Raw genomic sequence first — 23,335 nt, forward strand, 5'->3', positions numbered from 1 at the left:
TTTGGGGTATTATAAGTATAAATATAACTAATATTTTTAGGTATATATATGTATTCGGGTACCCACGGATATTGGATTCGGTTCGGGTAGAGAGATTTAGGACCCATTCGGATATTTTTAAAAATTGGTTCGGGTTCGGTTTGGTTATTTTTTTGGGTATTCGGTTCCGGGTATTTTGCCCAGGCCTATCGAGCAGGTTTATGTTTACAATAAAGGATCGTACGTTTATAAACGAATACTTTTGTAACATATTAGGTTATAAAGTAGAGATGTTCTACACTCTTTGTTTATTGTTCTAGTCTGTTGTGTTCCTTGTGTGATTTATTCAGTAACAAGGCAATATATCGCTTGTCTTTTGCTTCAAGTGACAATTTTGCTTATGTGTTTTCCAATTGCTATTATGTGACAGAAGTCTTTGACTTAACCTTATATTATATCTTATATAAGGAATTGAAGTTGAAGGATGGAGGAAATCATCAGTGTCTTCAAACCAATATAATAAGAGTGAGTTTGGTTCAAAAAAATGTTTGTTTCAACAGATTCACAGTTATATGCTTCTCTTACAAGCATGACCTGAACAAAGAAACTTCTAGCCTTTCTACCATGTTTCGATAGAGTAGCTAATTCGGGCAATATATCCAACATATATAACTCTGTAACGTGACATACAAAAAGTTACACGAAATCTTGACCCTTACTGTTACCGCTCCTGTTTTACTTTCAGTCACTCTTTCTTTTTTCCACAGCATTGGTTTCTTCTGATGTCTCAAAAGTTGGCCAACCCCACAATCTTTTTCTCAGACAGTGTAGTTAGTTTTTTTTGGTGAATGGTATCTATCCATCAGTCAAATGAGTCAGTCTAAGATTCAAGATATTGATCCTACCATATCATATTAGAATCCACGTGGCGCAAGCCAAGGCAGGGCTTAGAGGAGGGGTCCCTTACTTCATATGGCTTGTGACGTTGTTTTCCCAAAAAGTGGTTCCACTTTGTTGAGACTTTCAAGCTCAACCATTAAGACTCTGCTCTTCTTCTTCTTCTACTACTTCTGGTTCCTAAACCTTGTCTGCTCAAGTTCTAAGTCATTTAGATGTCTTTTCGTGTTATCTTAAGTCCTTTTCTTCCCCGTGTTTGTTACTTACTTTCTATCTAGTGCAGTTGGTGAGGAAATGGCTCCACTTACCACGTGAAGATAGCTTGAAGATAACACTTTTTCTATGTTTTATATAACCCTCAATATACAATAACTCACTTGTCGCTATCGTTTGAAATACTTGGGACTTTGATGCTTAATCATTTCTTGTTCTGAATGACTTATCTTAATCCTAAGATGGAGATTTCAAAGATTTTTACTTGCTAGTTCATTGAACTTAATTGCACAAAGGCTCTATACTTTGAATCTTGTTGATAAATTTTGCCTCATTTATTTCACTGTTCTTTTAGAAAAGCACTTACACAGCATATCTTCTAAAGTGTCCCTACTCCTTCAGAAATTGTTCTACGAGGTACTTATTATTCCATTTTTATAATATTATTCCCTCATTTTACTAGTTTCGTTTGTGCCCACTAACACACAAGCTTAGCTTTAAATTACTCGTTCACATATGATATGATCATTGTTTTTATCCTATTTTTAAGCCTAATCTAATAGTTTCATCACCTTAATTATAGACAAAACTTGTTATATGGGGTGTAACATTATGCCTCTGAAATGATTGTGTTACAAACTTTATGCAAATGCTTATCTATTTGGCTGTTTCTCCATAATAAGGGTCCAGAGGAGACTGATTTGTCACAAACTGATTGAGTCTCTAAGACATTAGAACAGTTCCTGAGTTGTTGAAGAAGACTCTCTAATGGTGTGTAGAGATATGTAGCTTTCTTAGTGATGTAAGAGTTTCTCAAATCTTGAAGCTGCGCATGCAGAAGATGGTCATTGTCACTTGGCCTTGGCCTTCGTTTCCTTTTCAAACCTTTTTTTCCCCTCTACATCCAAAATTCAAACTTGTGAAAGGGAAAGTGTCTGCCACATGTGATATATATTACTAAAAAAATCTCAGTTGTTGTTTTCATATACCCCTTCATGACTAGTTGCAGCACATAAGTGTCAAGGTTCTCTCTTCATTAAATAGAATGATCGAATACTTTAGTATTGACAATGAAGATTAATAAAATAGCTAGCAAAGAGGTGACTTATTAAATACTTTTACACGATTCATTTAACTGTTACAAGACGTGTAATTGCTTTATGTTACATGCAATTTTAATTATCAAAGAGGTTTTAGGCAAATTAAATTTTGTTACATAATTGTGTTCAAAACACCTGAATTTACCCCCTACCATATTATTTATCTATGTAGATATGTAATTTATTCAAAAAATTTTATATTTTTGTCATGTGTGATATATTATTTTAGTTTTACAAATATTATTATTTGATGCCTTAAACGTTGGTATATTCATCCCTAGGAATACCTAATAAGCATATTCTAAATTGTACATTTATTAAAGGGATTATTACGAATTTTACTATCTTGCCTCAAATCTTACGGATTTGCCATTATTAAATATTTTTATGATTTTTTTTTGCTACATACTTTATAACAAATACCGTAAGAACAAATGAAACCAACTAAACACAAATATAACGGGTAAAACATATGTAATATCCTGAAAATAGTAAATCCATAAGATTTTAATCTAAATGGTAAAATCCATAAATATCACTAAAAAAGTGGCAAATTCATAACTGATTTTTTTTATTAAAACACTTTTTTTGATAAAATACTTTTTTTTTATCCTTAGCAGTAATAATAAGTCGCATAACTTTCATTTACTTAATTTCAATATTCCCTAGTGTGAAGTAATTCACTATTACTATTATTAGTGATGGAAGTTTCCAGTAATTTTGAAATTTATTCTGTCAATTATCTGGTAAGAAAAATAGGTGTATCTATTGATTTGACTAGTAATATTAAACCAGTAGACTACAACCATTTGGCCATGAAATATGAAGTTGTAACTTTAAGATATACAATTATTATAACTTAACTTTGCAAGATACTTTATCAAATTTGTTTATAATTTTCCCCCACAAGTCATACCACTATGAAAATTCAGGATGGAGCCCATTAGATTTGTAATCCCGACCACATAATATGATTTAGGAAGAGATTATGTGTATTATTGAAATTTAATCTCTTCGGATCCAAATATATTTCCCCAAGGGGAAAAATATCATAATAAGATGAAGAATGGAGTTTGTTTGTCTCATCATGCTTTTGACAACAATGATCTTATGACAAATATCATAAGGAACACTAATTATAACTCTACAACTATAATTTTTATAGACACTTATATAATATGTGTGACTATTGTAGTAGTTTTTTTAAACATATATTTACATTTGTAAATTTGTAATGTCATAAACCTCTAATCCTTATTTTTATTTGCGTTCAAATATACCTTGTATGGAAACCTTATAAATCGTGGATTATATAGTCTAGAAATGAACGTGCCATGACAAGTTCAAAACCATGTATTCATGTCGATCCTCGACCTCGAAAATTGGATTTATATAGCCCTAATATGTTGGTATGGATCCACACTCGAAAATTGGATTTATAACCCTAAGATGTTGATAAAAACATAATAAAAGAGCTATTCATCCCGAAGAAAAGAGAAAAAGGTGATTAGATATATAATATGATGCGTTGCACTAAAACCACATAATTTATTAATTAATATATAAAAGCATTCTTTTGTTCACACAATTGGTCTTCTTTTGGTTTCTTGATCCTCCAACAAAACAATCAAATGCTATAGTTTTTTGCCTATGAATATCTTATTAAGAAAAGGACAAGTGCTATGTTTATATATGATTTTTAATAAATAAATGATCGTTTAGATATTCGGAACAAATCTTAATGAATGGTTCTCGCGCTCAGAAAAAGGTTTTGTGGAGTAGCAGTATAGTTGTTGTTGATTACTCCTATGGGGCTAAGGTTCTACAGTGATAATAGCATCGAAAAAAAAAGAAAACCAATCATATCTGTTTAAATAAAAACCTACTCTTTCTCACAAATCTTTATCAAAATTCGTTAGTGTTTTCACTTTACATTTTTGCTAGACTATTATATGAAAAACTGAAAAAATCTTCTATACACCAAAAGTGGAATCTTTTTTGAAAATTTTGTTTCTCATGTAAACACAAATGTAAATCCGGTAACTACGACCTTATAAATATGCCCTAGCTAGCTAGCTAGGGTGGTTCATGAAAGGTTTGGCCAATGCGACTCATTATATTCCTCAAGAAAATCATCCCTAGATATTTAAATTAAATTATAAGATTGTTTTCTAAACGAATTAATTGTGTCCCAATATTTGGATGTATACAACTTAAAAGAAAGTAGAAAAGAAAGGTTATACATATATAGTGAATGTTATGAACATTTTGAGCTAAATTCTAACATGCTAAAACACATTCATTAATAGACAAACTAATATGTTTTCTTCCCCTAAATAGACACATAATTTGTCTTCTTACCCTAAATAGTAACTTGACAACTTTAGATAGGTAAAAAGCATATGTTGATGATTTGCTTGTAGGATTCTTTGCATTAATTAACCAAAACCAAATGAAATAAGAATTAAAATACTATGACTTTGGTGATAGGGTCGACAACACAATTTTTTTTTTCCTTCACGGGTGATAATACAACACAAGCTATATATATAGCCAATTGGTAAGTAGGTTCAAAAACCAAAAGATAAAATTTTAAAACTTTTGAGAGAAAAATTGGAGGGGCATGAAGACATAGTTTTCTGAAACGAAAGAAAGATAATAACCCATCACTGCAGAAAAAGGTATCTCTAAAATAATTGAAGACAATTGAAACCTAATGTCAACGAACTAGCCAATGAGCTCAACTCCACAAATCACCACCTCGACATTCTATCTTGGGACCATTTCTTTCTCTCTCTCTCTATCTATAATATCAATAACTTGAAATTGAGATATCTAATTATTTACAATGGTGAAAGAGAAGAAAAATAAGATACATGTATCACATACACAGAGTAATGATTAAATATGTTTTGTGGAGTTTAACCTTATTTATGCGGCAATGGTGGCGGTTTAATATTTCATATTGTGCTCATAATGATGCTATCTAAACAGTCTTAGTGCCCAACTATCTACTTATTGCAATCTTCACGGCGATTTACCTGTGAAATTAGAAAAAGGAAAGGAAAAATAAATAAAGAAACTTTTAAGTGGAAAGTGACACTACAATGAGACCTGCAAAAACTCGACAAGTTTTAATAAATAACAAAAAAGAATTCACACACAGAACAATAAACCTTTACAAAGAAAAAAACCAACAACTTTGTGCCACTAAATCTATAGAATGTCAATAATGTTGCTGTACGGAAAGGGATTCACTTGGGGTCTACATAAATTCATGGTGTTCTTTGATGATGCATTGATTCTCTAGAACAAGAAATAGGAGATACATCATTCATATTAACCAAAATACTCGATCTTTTTATACGAAAACTAGACTAAAATGCTCTGTTATTAATATGTCTAATATAGAGGAAAGTGTATCTTACTTACTTACATGGGAAGAAAAAATTTTCTTCTGTGTATTTGTCCACTAGAGCGACCAAGGTATTGTGAGCTACGATTACAATAACAAAGGTGAATTAGCCAATGCCCCCAATAATTGGGACAATGTAATCATGAAAATATAAAAAACAATAAAGCAAACAGAAAATAGAATGTAACAATGAACAATTAAAAGGTGCTTCTTTAGTCATGAAAAAAGGAGTAATAATGTTTAGCCCACTGGTTTTCATTGCACACAAAGTCACATAAGACAGATACACGACGAAGGGTAGTTATTCACTGCAAATCTATTGACATCATTGGTCACTGTAAGCTTTTTGCTCTCATAGACTCCGTTGAGTCATTATATCCTAAGACTCTACTTGTTGGAATGCCACTTAATATTACTAATAAAGAAAGTAAAAGTAGAAGAAAGAATTGCACATATCAGTCTAAGAATTTCAACACTCCTATTCAAATAAGCAAATCAATACCTTTTATTTTCGCAATGCCTCCTTTATTCAAACTGTCACTCCACATTACCATCTTCTTCAGCCTTTGCTTCCATTTTTCCCGACTATGTAAGCGAGGCCCCTACATCTTTCAATCACACAACAAACAGAACATGACGCTATTGGAAGAAACAACACATCCCACAAAGTTAATACTATACATACATCATATCTTCTATGTTTATTTATTGCAAGTAGCACAAAGTGGTATCTATTTTTCTGTACATCTTTTTATGAATTTTCCTTTTTTTTTAATGATAATGCTGAGCAAAGAACACATATCACCTCCAACTAAGATCTAATTTACTGGAGAAGAAATATCATGACAAGTCCTTACTTGGTCTTTTAGGACCACCAATAAGAACATCAAACTTTTATATGCCCTGTTCAATATGTCATGCTGAAAGTTGAGACTTTTGTACTGAGATAACGCAAAGTGCTTCCACATGCAGCTGTGGTACTTTTTTCCTTTCTTAAGCAATAAATGGCAAGAGAGGATACACATGAACAGCACCAGGGAGACCTAAAATATGTATACACAACACGATTATTTTTTTCTCTTAAGATCATGAAAAAAGGAATGCTTGGTTATAACATGTGTTTAGGACAGCTCTGTATCCATCCTGCAAAGAAGAGTAGCCGATGCTGATGTTTGGTCTTAAAGGGGTAACTTACTTCCAAGCTTTAGAGTCAAATTTAAATACTGCAAGAACTGACAGGATCAAGTGATGCAAAATGGTCCCAATAAGCATGATCCAATGAGGTTACCAGACTGGGTGTAGAGGGTGGTGGGCAAGATTGTCTTCTCTTAAACTGAGCTCAAGTACCATGAGACCCAAGTAGGGGCCCTAGTGTACATGCTCTGACAGTAAGCCTAGCCAAAAGACAAAATAATAACAAGAAATAACTATGCAGTAAAACAAAGTTTTTACCTATTATGCAGGAAATCGTGGCAGGAAGAGAATGTATGTACCCGGGATGTGAATTATTAACCTACCATAAAAATAGAAGTTAGAAATACTTTTCTAGTAACTTTCATACTATATAATATGCAAAATGTATATACAATGTCACAAAGATATCTACTTTGCAGCAAGAGACAAAAAGTAATGGCAACCCAGCTATATAGTGAACACAAGTATATGACTGTACCGCCCAAAACCTTTCCTTTAAATTCCCCTTTCTACCTCAATTTTTTTCTGAGAGTACTCTTAACCTCAACTTTACCTCTACTTCCCTCATACCATTCCGCCTCTTTGCAATTTCTCTCAAGAAAGTAGAAATGGGATTGACCTCATCCTTACGGTTCCATAGACGAAACAACAAGACTTTCCTCAGAATCTTCATGATCTTGGTTCTAAGCTGTATACCAGGTAGAACCAATCTTTGTTCCAATCATTCTGTTAGTACCCCGAAAGAATTACCTCCTTCAAATCCTCCAGATATTCGTTCTTCCTTAGTTTCACTAGATTTGGAGGGTTGCATAAGCTTTGACGATGTCCACAATGTGGCCAAGGACTTTGGCAACAGATACCAGTTACCACCTTTGGCAATTCTACATCCAAGGTCTGTTTCTGATATTTCATCGATGATGAAGCATATAGTACATCTGGGCTCCACCTCAAATCTCACAGTAGCAGCCAGAGGCCATGGTCACTCGCTTCAAGGACAATCTCTAGCTCATCAAGGTGTTGTCATCAAAATGGAGTCACTTAGAAGTCCTGATATCAGGATTTACAAGGGGAAGCAACCGTATGTTGATGTCTCAGGTGGTGAACTATGGATCAACATTCTACGGGAGACTCTAAAATACGGTCTTTCACCAAAGTCCTGGACAGACTACCTTCATCTGACCGTTGGAGGTACTCTATCTAACGCTGGAATCAGTGGTCAAGCCTTCAAGCATGGACCCCAAATCAACAACGTCTACCAGCTAGAGATTGTTACAGGTATTTCGTTCATGCTCTATCTCTGTGGTAGTCTCAACAAAGTATGCACCTGTAAAGAATATTTTTTGACTCTAAAACATTGAAGACATAAATATTTTTGACTCTAAAACATTGAAGACATAAATATTTTTGACTCTAAAACAAGAGTGCATAGGCAAAAATGTGAAACATGCAACGCACACTTATAACTTGCACCAAGAAAAAAGTTATATCAACAAAACAACTGATAAGCAATATATTTCCAATACTGAAACAGGGAAAGGAGAAGTCGTAACCTGTTCTGAGAAGAAGAATTCTGAACTTTTCTTCAGTGTTCTTGGCGGGCTTGGACAGTTTGGCATAATCACTCGGGCACGGATCTCTCTTGAACCAGCACCGCAAATGGTAAAGTTCTATCTTGAGCAAAGTTCAAACTATGATGCTAAGAACCAGTTTCCTGACACAGTCAAATGACTTTTAATAGGTTAAATGGATCAGGGTACTCTACTCTGATTTTTCTGCATTTTCAAGGGACCAAGAACATCTGATTTCGAAGGAGAAAACTTTTGATTACGTTGAAGGATTTGTGATAATCAATAGAACAGACCTCCTCAATAATTGGAGATCGTCATTCAGTCCCAACGATTCCACACAGGCAAGCAGATTCAAGTCAGATGGAAAAACTCTTTATTGCCTAGAAGTGGTCAAATATTTCAACCCAGAAGAAGCTAACTCTATGCATCAGGTAAGATTCAAAAGCAATATATAATGAGACTTAGTTTCTACAGAGAGCTCCAGATCAACCGTTGGTTGCTAACATAATGAATGGTTGCCCTGCAGGAAACCGGCAAGTTACTTTCAGAGTTAAATTATATTCCATCCACTTTGTTTTCATCTGAAGTGCCATATATCGAGTTTCTGGATCGCGTGCATATCGCAGAGAGAAAACTGAGAGCAAAGGGTTTATGGGAGGTTCCACATCCCTGGCTGAATCTCCTGATTCCCAAGCGCAACATATTTCAATTTGCTACAGAAGTTTTCAACAACATTCTCACAAGCAACAATAACGGCCCTATCCTTATATATCCAGTCAATCAATCCAAGTAAGTGAGCAAAATGCCAAAAGAAAATGCTTCCAATGACTCTGAAACATAAAATTACTAACCATATCCAACATTTTATGGTTGCAGGTGGAACAAACATACGTCTTTGATAACTCCAAATGAAGATATCTTCTATCTCGTGGCCTTTCTCCCCTCTGCAGTGCCAAATTCCTCAGGGAAAAACGATTTAGAGCACCTTTTGAAACAAAACCAAAGAGTTATTAGCTTCTGTGGAGCAGCAAACCTCAACGTGAAGCAGTATTTGCCTCATTATGAAACCCAACAAGAGTGGAAATCACACTTTGGCAATAGATGGGAAACATTTGCACAGAGGAAACATGCCTACGACCCTCAAGGGATTCTAGCCCCTGGGCAGAGAATATTCCAAAAGACAACAAGACAATTATCTCCCATACAACTCTCAAAGTCAAAGGCAACAGGAAGTCCTCAAAGGTACCACTAGAGAGAGCATCAATATACTGCCAAAACCTAGAACTGTATAAAAGTTTCCTGTGTCCTTGTAACGGCTCAGGCTAGGCAGCAAGAGAGTGAAAAAATTCTTTCTTTTTTTTCGTTTCTTTTGGTGAACAACAAATTTTACGCAGTGTATAGGATCTCCATAAAATCCTACGCAGTGTCATTACATTTGTCGTTATGGCAAGAGATGGTCCAAAAAATCAAAAACATCATTTTTATATGTACTCTAAGCAAAAAAATTACAATAGCTTGAAAAATCTACCTTGAAGAATCGATTCTCTATCGAGTTCACGAGCCGCTGGAGAATACGAATCTCCATCCTTATTGTACTGCCACAACTACGATTATCCCAATTTGTCTTGAAGATGGCAGAAATTTGGCGCCTTTCCGCCATGAATAGTCCCGAAGAGCATAGAAGCAAGCTTTTTTTTTTTTCTCTCTTCAAATTTCACTTCGTTTGTCACACGTGTGAAGCAATAATACACACGTGTATGTATATATTTTTTACTTATTTTATTTTATTTTTTTCGTGGGCGGTCTTGCGAAGCAAAGGCTCCTGAAGAAAAATGGCGCAACAAAGTTTATTTATTACATAAATTACTTCTTCTTCTTCTTCGTTGGTAATAAGCAAATCCCAAAAACCCTAACGTTACTGTGTAGAAAGCTATATACATTCCCTTACTTCAACTCAGCACGCAAGAGCAGATTCGTTTTCCCCAGAGATTCCTTTCCTAAAGCCCTAAAGTTTCGATTTTGATTTTGAAAGAATCGAATTTTTGGATGTCTCCTGCGGCGGTGGAGATTGGGTCTCCGGTTGAAAAAGTCTCTTCTTTCCTAAACCCTACGGATAATTTCTCTGCATTTTTCCCGGAGAGTGTTAACTCTCACGATCATAGAACTAGGGACTCTTCGTTCTCCTTCGGATTTGGAGCTGGTTCAGGACAAACGACGAAGACTCGACAAAAGCCGAGGCTGGTGAAATTGAGGAAGAACGGAAGAGAGGTGAAAAGACCCTCTTTTTCCGGCGAGATCCTCTCCGGTTTCAACCCGTTTGCGCCGCCAAGTAAAGGTAAGTTCTTCTGTTGCATTTGTGCCGAATTTGATTTCGTTACAGATCCAGTTTTTTATACTTTCTGAGCTGATTGGTTTAGATTGTTTCTGTAGGTAGTCTTCATATGAACAGTGGGAATGATAGAGCTGCTGGCGAATCACCTGGGGGTAAATGTTTCGTCTTTGGAGCTAGTGGGAACAGTTCTGGTGCAACAGCTAGTCCAGGTAATGCCACAATAGCTTCTTTGTCTGATGAAGATGAGTTTAGTACACCTATAGGGGACTCTGAGTTGGATTCGGAATCCATTAAAGACCATTCACATGGAGTTATGGGAAAGGTATATAATGATCGGGAAAACATCAGACCATGTAGTGAGAGCACAACTTGTGATGCGACAAATGGAGTTAAGCTTGATCGTGGTGTAAACGGAAGCTGGAAAAGTGTTGAGAATCCAGATGCTGTCAAGGAGTTTTTTCGAAGACAGTATGACATGGACAAGAAATCAGCGAGTAAATCTTGCAGCAAGTCTAACAGTGTACAATATGCTGATGGTAAAACTGTCGATCATAGGGATGGTCTTGAATTGAACCTGCTTGCTGACATGGAGAAGCTTAATATCAGTGATTCCAGAGTTCATGGGGGTAGCGACTATGAGGAAGCAAGCAAATCTAATAACACACCTGTATTTACTTTTAGTAGCTTTGGAAAGGTTGATCCTAAATGTAAAGAAGGTGCGTCGACATCAAGGCCATACTCTTTCAGTTCCAATGGTTTTCACCAAAGTAATAATGCAGCGGATGAGAAACCCACTTTTCATTCCAAGACCACCTACGTAAACAACTTAACAAACACTAGCTTTGGTACAAAAACATCCTTTGATGATTTCAAAGTACCTGAATGGGATCCTTCGTTGCTTAAGAGAAGTCTATTTCCGGAAGTAAACAGAAATCCAGTACTTGCACGAAGTAATCGTTCGTCCAAGGACAAGAGATCAAAGAAAGTCATGGAAAAAATAAAACAGCGTAAGCAAGATCGATGCAACGATCAGACTGCTGAGGGAATTGAGGCTCAGGAAAAACTCAATTCCCCTGGATATTGCTCACCCATGGATTATTCTCCTTATCAAGGTGAGACAGCCAGCAATCAACTTCCAACAGAAACTCCTCTGACACCCTCACATTCAAGAGAACCCTCAGCCAGGGATTCATTTCTCTTTACGGCAGAGGATCATGGGAGTAGTTGTATGCCGAATTTTTCTTTCTCAGCGTCCACCTCTCAGGGAACAATACCACATAAAAAGCTTCAAGCTGTAAAGAAATATAGGAGGAAAGTTAATAACAGTGTGCCCAAAAACAATCTTAATACCACCATGCGAAACAATGAAGAAAATCAACGTGTGAATACAGGTCAATCCAAACAGGACTCAGGCTCTACGTCGATGATGCCTGATGTCTGTGAGGTTTGGCGACTAAGGTATCATATACTAACTCAAGAGCTCCATCATTGGCGCTTTTTGAATATTTTCTTTCTGAGAATTGAGAGAAGTAATTGTTTGTATCAGGGGAAATCAAGCCTACAAAAATGGTAATATGTGTAAAGCTGAGGAATGTTACACACACGGTATTAGTTCTTCCCCGTCAAATGATAATTCAGAATACTCTGTGAAGCCTCTTGCGCTTTGCTATGGTAACCGCGCCGCAGCACGGATTTCTCTTGGAAGATTGAGGGAGGCTATAAGCGACTGTGAGATGGCTGCCTCACTTGATCCAAGCTACATTAAAGCGTATACGAGAGCTGCAAAGTAAGTTTAAGTCGTACTTTTCCAGAGTTGTTTTGTTGTGATTCATATGAATCATATCTGTTGACTAACGGAACTTAGGTTATGTCCAGAAATTATTGTATCGCCTGAGTCAAGTTGTCCTTTTTTTTTTTGCTTAAGCTTTATAGCTTGAATTTAGTAGATCCCGCCTGCTAAGGTTTTAGATACGAACTTTCCTGAAGTGGCCAAGGAAGTTTATATCTTAGAAATAAAATTCACACTCTGAATCTGGTAAATCAATGATGATGTTATTTAATTGAATTTGATGTATTCATATTTTCTTCTATGTTTGCTTTAGTTGTCATCTTGTGCTGGGGGAACTTGGAGCAGCAGTGCAGTATTTTAATAAATGCCTGGAATCCACCTCTAGTGTCTGCTTGGATCGACGAACTACTATAGAAGCAGCTGAAGGTTTACAACGGGCTCAAGTATGCATTCTCTTCTCAGATATATCACTGTTCTACCATGGTCTAATCAAAATAGTTTTATACTTTATTAGTTAGGATATGATTCGGATGTTGATTTAGCCAACAATGTGCTGAATCAGCACATAGTTCTGATAATGTCTAATTGAACACATTTTTATTTTACTTACCTGCAGAGGGTAGCTGACTTTACCAGCTGCGCATCCAATTTTTTGGAAAAGAGAACACCCGATGGCGCATCTGACGCATTGGTTCCAATTGCCAATGCCTTAACAATTAGTTCATGCTCAGATAAATTGCTTCAAATGAAGGCCGAGGCCCTATTTATGGTGAGTAGCCTTTCGTTTTCACTTCTCAGAAATTGAATATTGCTTTCAGTGGGCATGATCTTCTATGTCAATCTTGCAGATCCGACGATATAAAGAAGTGATCGAGCTGTGTGAGAATACCCTTCAGACGGCTGAGAGGAATTTTGTTTCAGCAGGGCTTAGTGGGACGACAAATGTTGATGGATTAGGGTCTACATATCACTCGCTAATAGTTTGGAGATGGAACATGATTTCCAAGTCGCACTTCTACTTGGGAAACCTTGAGAAGGCCCTTGATATATCAGAAAAGTTACAGCAAGTGGGATATACCTGCAATGAGTAAACACTTTTTCTATGTTGGGAAACAATGAATTTATTGTTATGTATGCATTATCTTCATTTGTTATCCTAGCTGAAAATGTATGTTTTGCTCCCTAGGAATCATGAAGAGTGTCGTGAGTCACCAGCTTCTTTAGTGGCCACCATTTCTGAACTCTTACGTTACAAGGTATGCTCTATGATGGAACTTAGGGATTCTTCATATTTTTGTGTGGTATATGTTGTCTTTAACATCAACAGGTCTGATACAATCATTCGTTATGCTTCTTTGCTAAATAAAGATATTTTTTTCTGCTTTGATTCCATTTACCAAAGTTTTATTCTGTGATTGCAGAACACAGGTAATGAAGCTGTTCGGGACAGAAAGTATATGGAAGCAGTAGAGCAGTATACTGCTGCACTATCAAGAAATGTTGACTCACGCCCGTTTGCAGCAATTTGCTTTTGCAATCGTGCGGCTGCTAATCAGGCCCTAGTCCAAATTGCCGATGCAATTGCCGACTGTAGTCTTGCCATGGCTCTTGATGAAAACTACACAAAGGTATATCGTAATATTTTTGCTTTTTACTTGTGAACATGCACACATGAACCTTCCTCTGAGCTAAAACTGAATGCTTATAAACTTTTGTATTGGAATTGCTATAGGCAGGTGCATTAAGATTCGTTTGTGGAATACCCATCTTCCTAAAACAATATTTTCGTCTACTCATAAATAAGCAAATATTATAGATCTTTCATTTTCTCAAATAAGAACATTTCTGCTTAGCTGTATAGAGCTTCTTCCGAGATTTTTCTCACATCTGAGATGGATAGTAATAATACTACATAAACAGGGAGCATATATAATATATTTTCTTGAAATGTGGCAAGGACAAGCAGCATGTAACCATGGCTTGCTAAGAATTAGGTTTCATTAAAAAATTAACCCGACTTGTCCTTCCATTTTCAGGCAGTTTCCAGGAGAGCCACATTACATGAGATGATCAGAGATTATGATCAAGCAGCTAGTGATCTCCAGAGGCTTATCAGCATTCTCGTAAAGCAAAGTGATAAGACAAAAACGCCAGAGATTTCTGTTGATCGTGCAAGCAGCAGGAAAGAACTAAAGCAGGCCCGTCAACGGTTGTCTGTGATGGAAGAAAAATCTAAAGAAGGCAATCCTCTGGATTTCTTCCTCATCATGTATGCTCACATTTTACAAAGTCATTTATGCAATTCTTATTATTGGAGACCTGGCTATAGTTTATGTTATGCATATATCTAGTAGAATTGTATGCTGATATCAAGGCTATCTTCTATTCTCGTTTTGCTAATTTGCAGGGGAGTGAAGACATCTGACTCTGCTGCTGATATCAAAAAGGCATACCGCAAAGCAGCTCTTAGACATCACCCAGACAAGGTAATCTGTGTTTTACTTGCTGATAATGATCCAAATCATTATTTTGCATCAGCTGATGTGTTCTCTTTGATGTGTATGTATTCAGGCTGCACAGATCCTTGTCAGAAGCGAAAGTGAAGGACCGTGGTTGAAGGAAATATTAGAAGAGGTGCACAAGGGTGCAGATAGGCTCTTCAAAATGATTGGAGAGGCATATTCAGTTCTTTCTGACCCAATTAAGGTTTGCTTTCTCGCATGTTATGCTGCCAAACCTTTAAATGTGATTTCTGTTTGTTTCCTATGAACACTTACCAGGAATAGAAAATCCTAGGACCTGCCGCATATAAATGGTTACTGATCAGGTTTTTGTTATAACAGAGGTCGGACTATGAACTTGATGAAGAGATTAGAAAAGCCAGGGCATCTAGAGAAAGCTACAGAAGAAAGGCTGCAGAAGCAAGTAGCCCTCCATATCAGACAAGCAGGCGACATTGGAAGGACAGTGGGAGGACAAACCGAAACACGCCTTCTTGGTGGTGGTAAAAGGCTAAAATTCTTGGTGGCGTAAGCAAAAGGAACGCAGTATTTTTTTGTGGCATAAGCAAAAGGGATCCACTGGGTTCCTCCAAGGTGTTATTCCACAGCTGGTGAAGTGTAAAGCTCTGCTACACATCAATTCAGCAAATGATACCAGCTTGCCTCGAAAGAATTCTTTGCTTCAATGGTGAAAAGGGGGACTACTGAGAGGTTGTGACCCAACTACACGTAACTGAAAAAATGTATGTTTGCTTTTGCTGATTATACTGTTTGTAACACATTCAAAAGATCAAATAAATGAGAAACCTAATTTGGTCTAACATATTACTATATTCTATCTTAAAGTTGCTTGTCGTGCCTAATTTTGTTATTAACATGCCAAGTTTCATCATGCAGCCACTATCAAGCAGAAAAAAAACAAAAAAAAATGTTAAGGCTGCTCTACCTCTTCACACTCTTGCAAATTCTTTTGAGCCCCATGAAAGAACACACAGACAAGGGACTCAATAATAGGATCCTTGTAAGATTAGTGCTCTTGCTGAATGACCTTAATGAATTCTTTCAGTTGAGGCCTTCTTTTGTTGACTATAAAAGCAGTTGCCAAGTAACAAAGCCGGTGAGTAGCACTTGTTTGTGTATTGACAGTTTTTACAATTACCCAAATATTTCGGTAATATGTTACTCTGCCCCACACTTTTATATCTTACCATGTCTAACAAATCAAAAAGCGCTTTCATGCCGACAGTCCTTTATCTGAGTCTTCATGTGGTCCAAAATTGGTCGTTTTTGGCCTAAGCTTGGTAAAGGAATTAAGGAAACACTATCTTTGTGTTTAAAAGACTCCTGTCTTACACATTTATGTGTTCTTGGCAAAGATGATTTTTATTTTCGTAGACGAAAGAGCACACAGGGCAGTTATTGAACGCAACATTACAAGTCCACTTGCTTTATTGAGATACTAATATTTGGACAAACCCAAAGCTGGTTTCCAAGCAGACGAAGTGAGCTAGAGCTTAAGGGCTTGAGCATGGTGACTAATGTGGTCTTCGATGAAGGTGGCAATGAAATAGTAGGAGTGGTCGTATCCTGGCTGGAGGCGCAGTAAGAGCGGTGCATTCACTTTCTTGCACGCCTCCTCAAAATTGCTGGGCAATAACTGATCAGGGTAGAACTGGTCGCTTTCTCCCTATATCAGTAGAAGCGAAGATGGTTCAGGCTCCACGTAAAGGAAGACAGATAAACCAGCAAAAACACATGGTGAAAGGGGTTTTACCTGATCAATTAGAATTGTTGCAGACAGATTGTTGAACTTTGAAATAAGACAAGTGGCATCGTATTCCTGAAATTTCCAAAAGGAACTATGCATCAAATTTGGAAAGGGAACTATGATATCTTATTTTAGGTTGGTTTTTACCTCCCAAGTAGCCTTGTTGTCACCTAGATAATTGGTGAATGCCTTCTGTCCCCATGCACAATTTATGGGATTGGCAATTGGTGCAAACGCAGACACAGACTAAACATGTCACACAGAAAAAGTGGTTAAATTAAAAAGAATGATATAGGAGTAACAAGTATTTGGTTCAAGCGCATTATCCAAACACCCCCATGAAAGACAATCTATCTTTTGATTTGAGATTCCAAGTTTCAAGCATCTTACTCAATACTCACATTGCAATGCCACAAGGAAATGCACAAAATCTTTTGAAATAAGTACCTTGTATTTATCGAGGTTCTTCAGGTATATAGTAAGAGCTCCATGTCCACCCATGGAGTGTCCAGATATAGATGCTTTTGTTGTGTCAAGCTGAGAAAAGTTTTCACTCAGGAGTTTTGGCAACTCTTTGACAACATAGTCATACATACGCCAGTTTTTCCACTTTTCCTGAGCAGCATTGAGGTAGAATCCAGCTCCTAGTCGAAATAAAACACAAAAGAAAGAAATTTTTATCACCCTTCATTGTAAGAATGACCTGAATACTTAGAGACCAGACCAATAGGTCCAAAGCTACAACTTGTTCAGAAAAAAGTACATGGAATGCAAACCAGAAGCATGTAACGTTGCATACCTACACCAAAGTCGTAACTATCTGCTTCCCCTTCAATATTTAGTCCTCCTACAATATGAAAATCACCACAGAGTGTTAATCAGGGAAAACACAAAGTTCTCGTCACAGAGTGTTAAAAATACACATCAAGGGACGATGATAAACCAGAGTAAGAAACAGGGCAAATCAAACAAATGAAAATACTATTGTGGCTCACTTGGAGAAGTATCTGGAGCAACAAGAGCAATGCCGTGAGTCGAAGCAGCACGTTGAGCTCCTGATTTGATAATGAAGTTTTCGTCCGTGCAGGTGAGGCCAGAAAGCCAGTAAAGCACCTTTCAATCAACAGCATGAAGTAGCATGAATTTTTGGCATCCCAACAAAATCAAGGCTCAAAACACAATCATGCTTTCGTCTTTAGAACAATATGGAAGAAACCCACAAATACCAGTAATACTTGGTTCAAATTAGAGACATGAAATCAGATGAGTGAAGATAAGGGAACAAATTCTCAGGGTTCCTTTTTACTGTAGAAACAATCAAATCTCTACCAAAGAACATGAATCGAGAAAACTACAGCAAATAATTGAGATCAAAGTAATGAACAAGAAATAAGATTATTGCATACAGGAGATTTATGGGAAGATGAAGCAGAAGGAGGGAAGTAGATAGAAAAGGTCATGGAACATCCGAGTGTCTCACTGTAGTGTTTGTATCTTTTGTTGTGGCCATCGAACATCTTCGTGCTCCCGATCTCGCTTAGTCCACTGTCCATTATCACTCTCCCTATCTCACTCACTATCTCTGTGCAAAGTCTAGAAGAAAGAACAGACAGATGCAGCGAAGACGAAGAAGAAAGAAGAAATGATGATCGAGTGAGAGAGGTCTATCGGTTTCTACGGTGGATCAGAGAGCCCATATAGAAATAATTCCACAACATATATTTTAAAGAGTTCTGGCCCAACTAAACGGTCTTCAAAGGCCCATTTGAATATCTTAATGTGAAAATCAAAAATCCAGTTTTATTAATGTTTCTCGTCGTAAGTAAACAAGAGAAAATGTAATAATAATCAGTTTCATTGTAAAGTGTGTCTTTGTCAGGTGATCAAATAGAACGTTTTAGCCATTTTATTTTGTTTCACAAGATAAGATATTTAGAACAAAAATATTCAAGTTTCCATGCAAAAATTAAATTTATATATTTTTGTAACTATTTATATTCTGCAGTATAAAATTTTATTGGCCACTCTCTTTAATATAATATTAAATTATGTTTTTAATGTAGAAAATATAAAAATAAAAAGAATAATTAATTTCTTAAACTTTGTGTTTTTAGCTAAAAAATCTTACATTTTAAAACATAACACATCAGAACATAATGCATTGACTTTTTTTTTTTTTTTGCGGCGGACCCATTTATTTATTAACTTGTATGAATATTAGGCCTGGGCAATCGGAATAAACCGAATTAACCGAACCGAACAAACCGATTTTTTCGGTTTTTGGCACTGATAAGGAAGGAAAGGCTAAACCGATCGGCAGAATTATAATTAGACTTCGGTTCTCGGTTCGGTTCGGTTCGGCAGACGGTAACCGATCGGTTTTATCGGTTAATAGACACCCATATAAAAAAACAAAAACCCTAGATCTATTTTCTATAGCTTCTTCCTGTCCATCTCCTTTCTTCTTTTCTCCTTCGATCTCTTCTCATTCCTTCGTTAACTTTATAGCTTCTTCTTCTTCTTCTCCATCTCTTTTCTTCTCTTCTTCTTCCTCAGCCTCGACATCAATCCATGGCAAGTGTTATTCAAGAGAGATTTGAAACGTTGTTGGCCTTATCATCCTAACCCATGGCTATTTTGAATCATTCTCTCCGACATCGAGTCTGTGGTTCAGATTCGAAATGTTTTGGCCGTTTATCGCTGGCGTCGCCGTTACGCTCCTCCTTGTCACCAAACACACGGCATGTAAAACTTCAGATCTAATCGATTTTCAATTTTGTTTTTCTTTTCCTATTTTCTCAATTTTAGATATTGGATTCTTACTGCATGTGATTTTGACGATGGTATGATAGCTTTCGTTGAGGGTTCGGAGAGATCGCATTGTTTGAATGACACCGCCATCTCGTCGCCGTCACTGTGACAGCGGAGGAAGAGAGTAGCGGCGAGTCTATCAACCCTATTTTTTTTTTTGAACTTGGGTTTTAGTTTTATTTGGGCTTAACTCTGTAATTAGTCATGGCCCATTATTTTACTCGTTTGTAACCGTAAAATTTTGTTTATTAAAAGCCCATTATCTTTATTTTGGTCTAATTCGGTTCGAATTAACCGAATTGGAAAAAATTTCGGTTTATTTCGGAATTGATTTTTTGGCCTATAACCGAACCGAACAAACCGAGTACCGACCGAACCGAACCGAATTTTTATTCGGTTCAATTCGGCAGAAATTTTAAAAACCGAAAAACCCGAAAAACCGAATAAACCGAACCGAACAAACCGATAAAACCGATTGCCCAGGCCTAATGAATATTAATTTGTTTTTCGGTGTATAATAAATGCCTGTATAGGTAAAACAATTTCCCATAAATGTAGTTCAGATTGGGAATCCATCCACAAACCAAATACTTCTTCTGTTTCGTTTTAGTTGTCGTTTAAGGTTTTCTCACACAAATTAAGAAAAGCATTAAATTTTCTGTTTTACCCTTTATTAATATATTTTATAAAAAAATTCATTGGTCGAAACATTAAAACAGTAGGGATAAAACTGGAATTTTCACAAAACATTTGCATCGAAAACCTAAAACGACAACTATTATGAAACAAAATTTTAACTATAGAACGACAAGTAAAACGAAACGGAGGGAGTAAAATGGAGGTGATAGAGAAAACGAGGAAGACTGTTACCAAAAAAAAGTTGGGAGTAAATTTTGTTGTGCCATTAATGAATGTATCCGAAGTTAGGCACCTTCCCTTAAATATCCCCATAACTAATTTAAATTAAATAGTACCAATTGGTTATGTCCTCAACTGTACCAATCAATGCTTTTGTCCATTCCTCTCCCTTTGCACAATAAGCTTTGCTCTGTATTTAATTTAACTCTTCTTCTGCATGCAAGTTTTGATGATTCCCAAATCTTTCTCATGCGTTTTTTACTTTCTTGATTTGGCAATTCTCATGAGCTGATTTGATATCTTACTTCTTTATGGTTGCCGACACGAAAGGTTTGTTCTTGACTTGTGTTTTTATTTTATTGGACAGTCTTCTTTTGGTAGATGAACAACTCAAAGACGGAGCTAACAGAGTTTTATTGTATTTCCTTTATTTTATTCCATAATATTTCTTTGATTTCTCTCTTCATTGTGTCATGTTAGCATTACTATTTAAAGGAATTTTTGGTATCTTTGCATTAATGTCTGATTTTTATGATTTACCTCTTTCTTACATGGCAGAAGAAGTTACAACACAAAAACAACCCAAATTTGTTTGGTGAGAAAAATCTGAGTTAGCGAACCAAGAAAATCTTGTTATTTTTTGGAGCAAGGAGTTGGTTATGCTCAAGTTGGTCTCTCTGTTTGTTTTTTCAAATCCAACTTGATTTCTTTGTTCTCTATGATCCAAACCCATATATAAATCTGTAGTGGATTTACATAACAACCAGAAAATCATTTCTAGACATTGTTCAGTATTGTCTTTGGTTTGTTTGAACTTCTTGTGTTTGTGTGGACCAAAAGAAGAAGGAATGGTGGGAAGCATTGAGGCCAAAAGCCTGCAATCAAATGGGTCTGTTCATCATAATGGTCTTAATTTGGAGGAGAAACTTGACGAATTTCGTCGTCTTTTGGGGAAATCTGACAAAGATCCGCTAAGGATTGTAAGTGTTGGTGCTGGTGCTTGGGGAAGTGTTTTTGCAGCACTTCTTCAAGAAAGCTATGGAGGTTTTAGGGATAAGTTTCAGATCAGGATATGGAGAAGAGCTGGGAGAGCTGTTGATAGGGAAACTGCAGAACATTTGTTTGAAGTGATCAATTCAAGGGAAGATATCTTGAGGAGACTGATAAGACGCTGCGCTTATCTGAAATATGTCGAGGCAAGGCTCGGTGATAGGACGCTCTATGCTGATGAGATTTTGAAAGACGGGTTTTGTCTTAACATGGTTGACACACCGCTTTGTCCTCTCAAGGTTGTGACAAATCTGCAAGAAGCTGTGTGGGATGCTGATATTGTTGTTAATGGATTGCCTTCAACAGAAACACGTGAAGTGTTTGAAGAGATTAGTAAGTATTGGAAAGAGAGAATAACGGTTCCGATTATTATCTCTCTGTCAAAGGGTATTGAAACTGCTCTTGAACCAGTTCCACATATCATAACTCCAACAAAGATGATTCATCAAGCAAGTAAGCTTCTTCTTCTTCTTCTTGATTTTGATCCCTTTGTATTGACACAGTCTTGCTTAGTTTTCTAAAATTGATTTGCACTTTCATTGTTTGTGGTAGCTGGTGTGCCGATTGACAATGTCCTGTATCTTGGTGGACCGAACATTGCTGCTGAAATTTACAACAAGGAATATGCCAATGCTAGAATCTGCGGAGCTGCTAAATGGAGGAAGCCACTAGCTAAGTTCTTAAGACAACCTCATTTCATTGTTTGGGACAACAGTGATCTTGTGACACATGAAGTAATGGGAGGTCTCAAGAATGTCTACGCCATTGGAGCTGGTAAGTTTCTGTATGCACTCAAGGATTTGAGTGATAATCTCGGGTTTTCACACTTTGGTCTTTCTTGTTTGTTCAGGAATGGTAGCGGCGCTCACTAAAGAGAGCGCTACAAGCAAGTCGGTGTATTTTGCTCATTGTACATCTGAGATGATATTTATAACTCATTTACTAGCAGAAGAGCCTGAGAAACTTGCAGGGCCTTTGCTAGCTGACACTTATGTGACCTTATTAAAAGGGCGTAATGCGTGGTACGGGCAAATGCTGGCAAAGGGGGAGATAAATAGAGACATGGGTGATAGCATAAGCGGAAAGGGAATGATTCAGGTACTCGATCTCTGAGAAAGAAGTTTGAAATTTTTTGGTATCTGTTTTGCTTATGAGGATGTGGGATTTTTGTTGAATAGGGTGTTGAATAGGGTGTTTCTGCTGTGGGAGCATTTTACCAATTGCTTAGTCAGTCAAGCTTAAGTATATTGCCCTCTGAAGAGAAGAAACTTGTAGCCCCGGTAGAATCATGTCCCATTTTAAAGACACTCTACAAGATACTCATCACAAGGTAAATTATATGAAATCTGAAAGTTTAAACTTTAGTCAGTCAGAGTTGGTGTGACATGATCGGAAGTCAGATTTCTAGTTTTCAAGAATCCATTGGGACTTTGTGAGACATTGAATCATTAGAAACTTGCTTCTTCTATTCTCTAATAAATTCTGTTGTTCAATTTTGCAGAGAACAATCAACGCAAGCTATTCTACAAGCATTAAGGGATGAAACATTGAACGATCCCAGAGACCGTATTGAGATTGCACAGAGCCATGCATTCTACAGGCCTTCCCTTCTTGGTCAGCCTTGATTAGTCAGTCATGGCTTTTACAATCCAAACTTGTTGGATCTGATTACTAAGAGATACAACATAAATTACTTGTGCAAGCTGCAGATGCTACATTAAAACATTATAGCTTTAATTTGAAACATTATAGTTTCAAATCTGTCATAACTTGAAATGGATTCTTTCTTTAGTACCTGAGTCAATGCAATCCTTGTATCATTTTCTTTATGATCAATGAGAGCTTTATTTGCTCAAACAA

General features: G+C 36.6%; 5 protein-coding genes and 2 long non-coding RNA genes across 8 annotated transcripts; 3 read left to right on the forward strand and 4 right to left on the reverse strand.

Moving 5' to 3' along the window:
- Positions 1–4,994: 4,994 nt before the first annotated feature.
- On the reverse strand, positions 4,995–6,444 carry LOC110228909. The gene is made up of 3 exons (XR_002332405.1): positions 6,107–6,444; positions 5,622–5,685; positions 4,995–5,230 (listed from the first exon to the last, which is right to left on the reverse strand). It is a non-coding gene; the product is annotated as an uncharacterized LOC110228909 (long non-coding RNA).
- Positions 6,445–6,464: 20 nt separating this feature from the next.
- Positions 6,465–6,937, reverse strand: LOC110228908 (the record flags this gene model as incomplete). Its single annotated transcript, XM_021027216.1, has 1 exon — positions 6,465–6,937. A coding segment is annotated over exon 1 (165 nt), but the record flags the coding sequence as incomplete, so codon positions are not given.
- Positions 6,938–7,054: 117 nt separating this feature from the next.
- Positions 7,055–9,981, reverse strand: LOC110228910. The gene is made up of 3 exons (XR_002332406.1): positions 9,895–9,981; positions 9,218–9,351; positions 7,055–7,117 (listed from the first exon to the last, which is right to left on the reverse strand). It is a non-coding gene; the product is annotated as an uncharacterized LOC110228910 (long non-coding RNA).
- Positions 7,317–9,879, forward strand: LOC9317846 (cytokinin dehydrogenase 1). The gene is made up of 5 exons (XM_002879889.2): positions 7,317–8,073; positions 8,330–8,457; positions 8,537–8,797; positions 8,893–9,155; positions 9,243–9,879. The coding sequence occupies exons 1-5, from the start codon at positions 7,407–7,409 to the stop codon at positions 9,616–9,618; spliced, it is 1,695 nt and encodes a 564-aa protein (XP_002879935.1). The 5' UTR covers positions 7,317–7,406; the 3' UTR covers positions 9,619–9,879.
- Positions 9,982–10,177: 196 nt separating the features above from the next.
- On the forward strand, positions 10,178–15,813 carry LOC9317847. Its single transcript, XM_002879890.2, has 12 exons — positions 10,178–10,701; positions 10,797–12,156; positions 12,245–12,484; positions 12,801–12,930; positions 13,104–13,256; positions 13,336–13,574; positions 13,674–13,743; positions 13,909–14,115; positions 14,524–14,756; positions 14,895–14,973; positions 15,059–15,193; positions 15,331–15,813. The coding sequence occupies exons 1-12, from the start codon at positions 10,413–10,415 to the stop codon at positions 15,493–15,495; spliced, it is 3,300 nt and encodes a 1,099-aa protein (XP_002879936.1). The 5' UTR covers positions 10,178–10,412; the 3' UTR covers positions 15,496–15,813.
- Positions 15,814–16,298: 485 nt separating this feature from the next.
- On the reverse strand, positions 16,299–18,479 carry LOC9316004 (S-formylglutathione hydrolase). The gene is made up of 7 exons (XM_002881735.2): positions 18,163–18,479; positions 17,752–17,869; positions 17,556–17,603; positions 17,204–17,400; positions 16,904–17,002; positions 16,763–16,828; positions 16,299–16,675 (listed from the first exon to the last, which is right to left on the reverse strand). Exons 1-7 carry the CDS (start codon positions 18,307–18,309, stop codon positions 16,496–16,498), a joined length of 855 nt encoding a protein of 284 aa, XP_002881781.1. The 5' UTR covers positions 18,310–18,479; the 3' UTR covers positions 16,299–16,495.
- Positions 18,480–20,425: 1,946 nt separating this feature from the next.
- LOC9317848 (glycerol-3-phosphate dehydrogenase [NAD(+)] GPDHC1, cytosolic) lies at positions 20,426–23,335 on the forward strand. 2 transcript variants are annotated; one of them, XM_021028504.1, is made up of 6 exons: positions 20,426–20,755; positions 20,984–21,928; positions 22,028–22,249; positions 22,326–22,573; positions 22,666–22,805; positions 22,977–23,335. In XM_021028504.1, exons 2-6 carry the CDS (start codon positions 21,274–21,276, stop codon positions 23,098–23,100), a joined length of 1,389 nt encoding a protein of 462 aa, XP_020884163.1. In that variant the 5' UTR covers positions 20,426–20,755; positions 20,984–21,273; the 3' UTR covers positions 23,101–23,335. The 2 variants fall into 2 exon arrangements, with proteins under 2 accessions (XP_020884163.1, XP_020884162.1); XM_021028503.1 differs by having other exon boundaries at positions 21,266–21,928.

The sequence above is a fragment of the Arabidopsis lyrata genome, assembly GCF_000004255.2.
Source record: "Arabidopsis lyrata subsp. lyrata unplaced genomic scaffold ARALYscaffold_4, whole genome shotgun sequence".
Classification (NCBI taxonomy): domain Eukaryota; kingdom Viridiplantae; phylum Streptophyta; class Magnoliopsida; order Brassicales; family Brassicaceae; genus Arabidopsis; species Arabidopsis lyrata.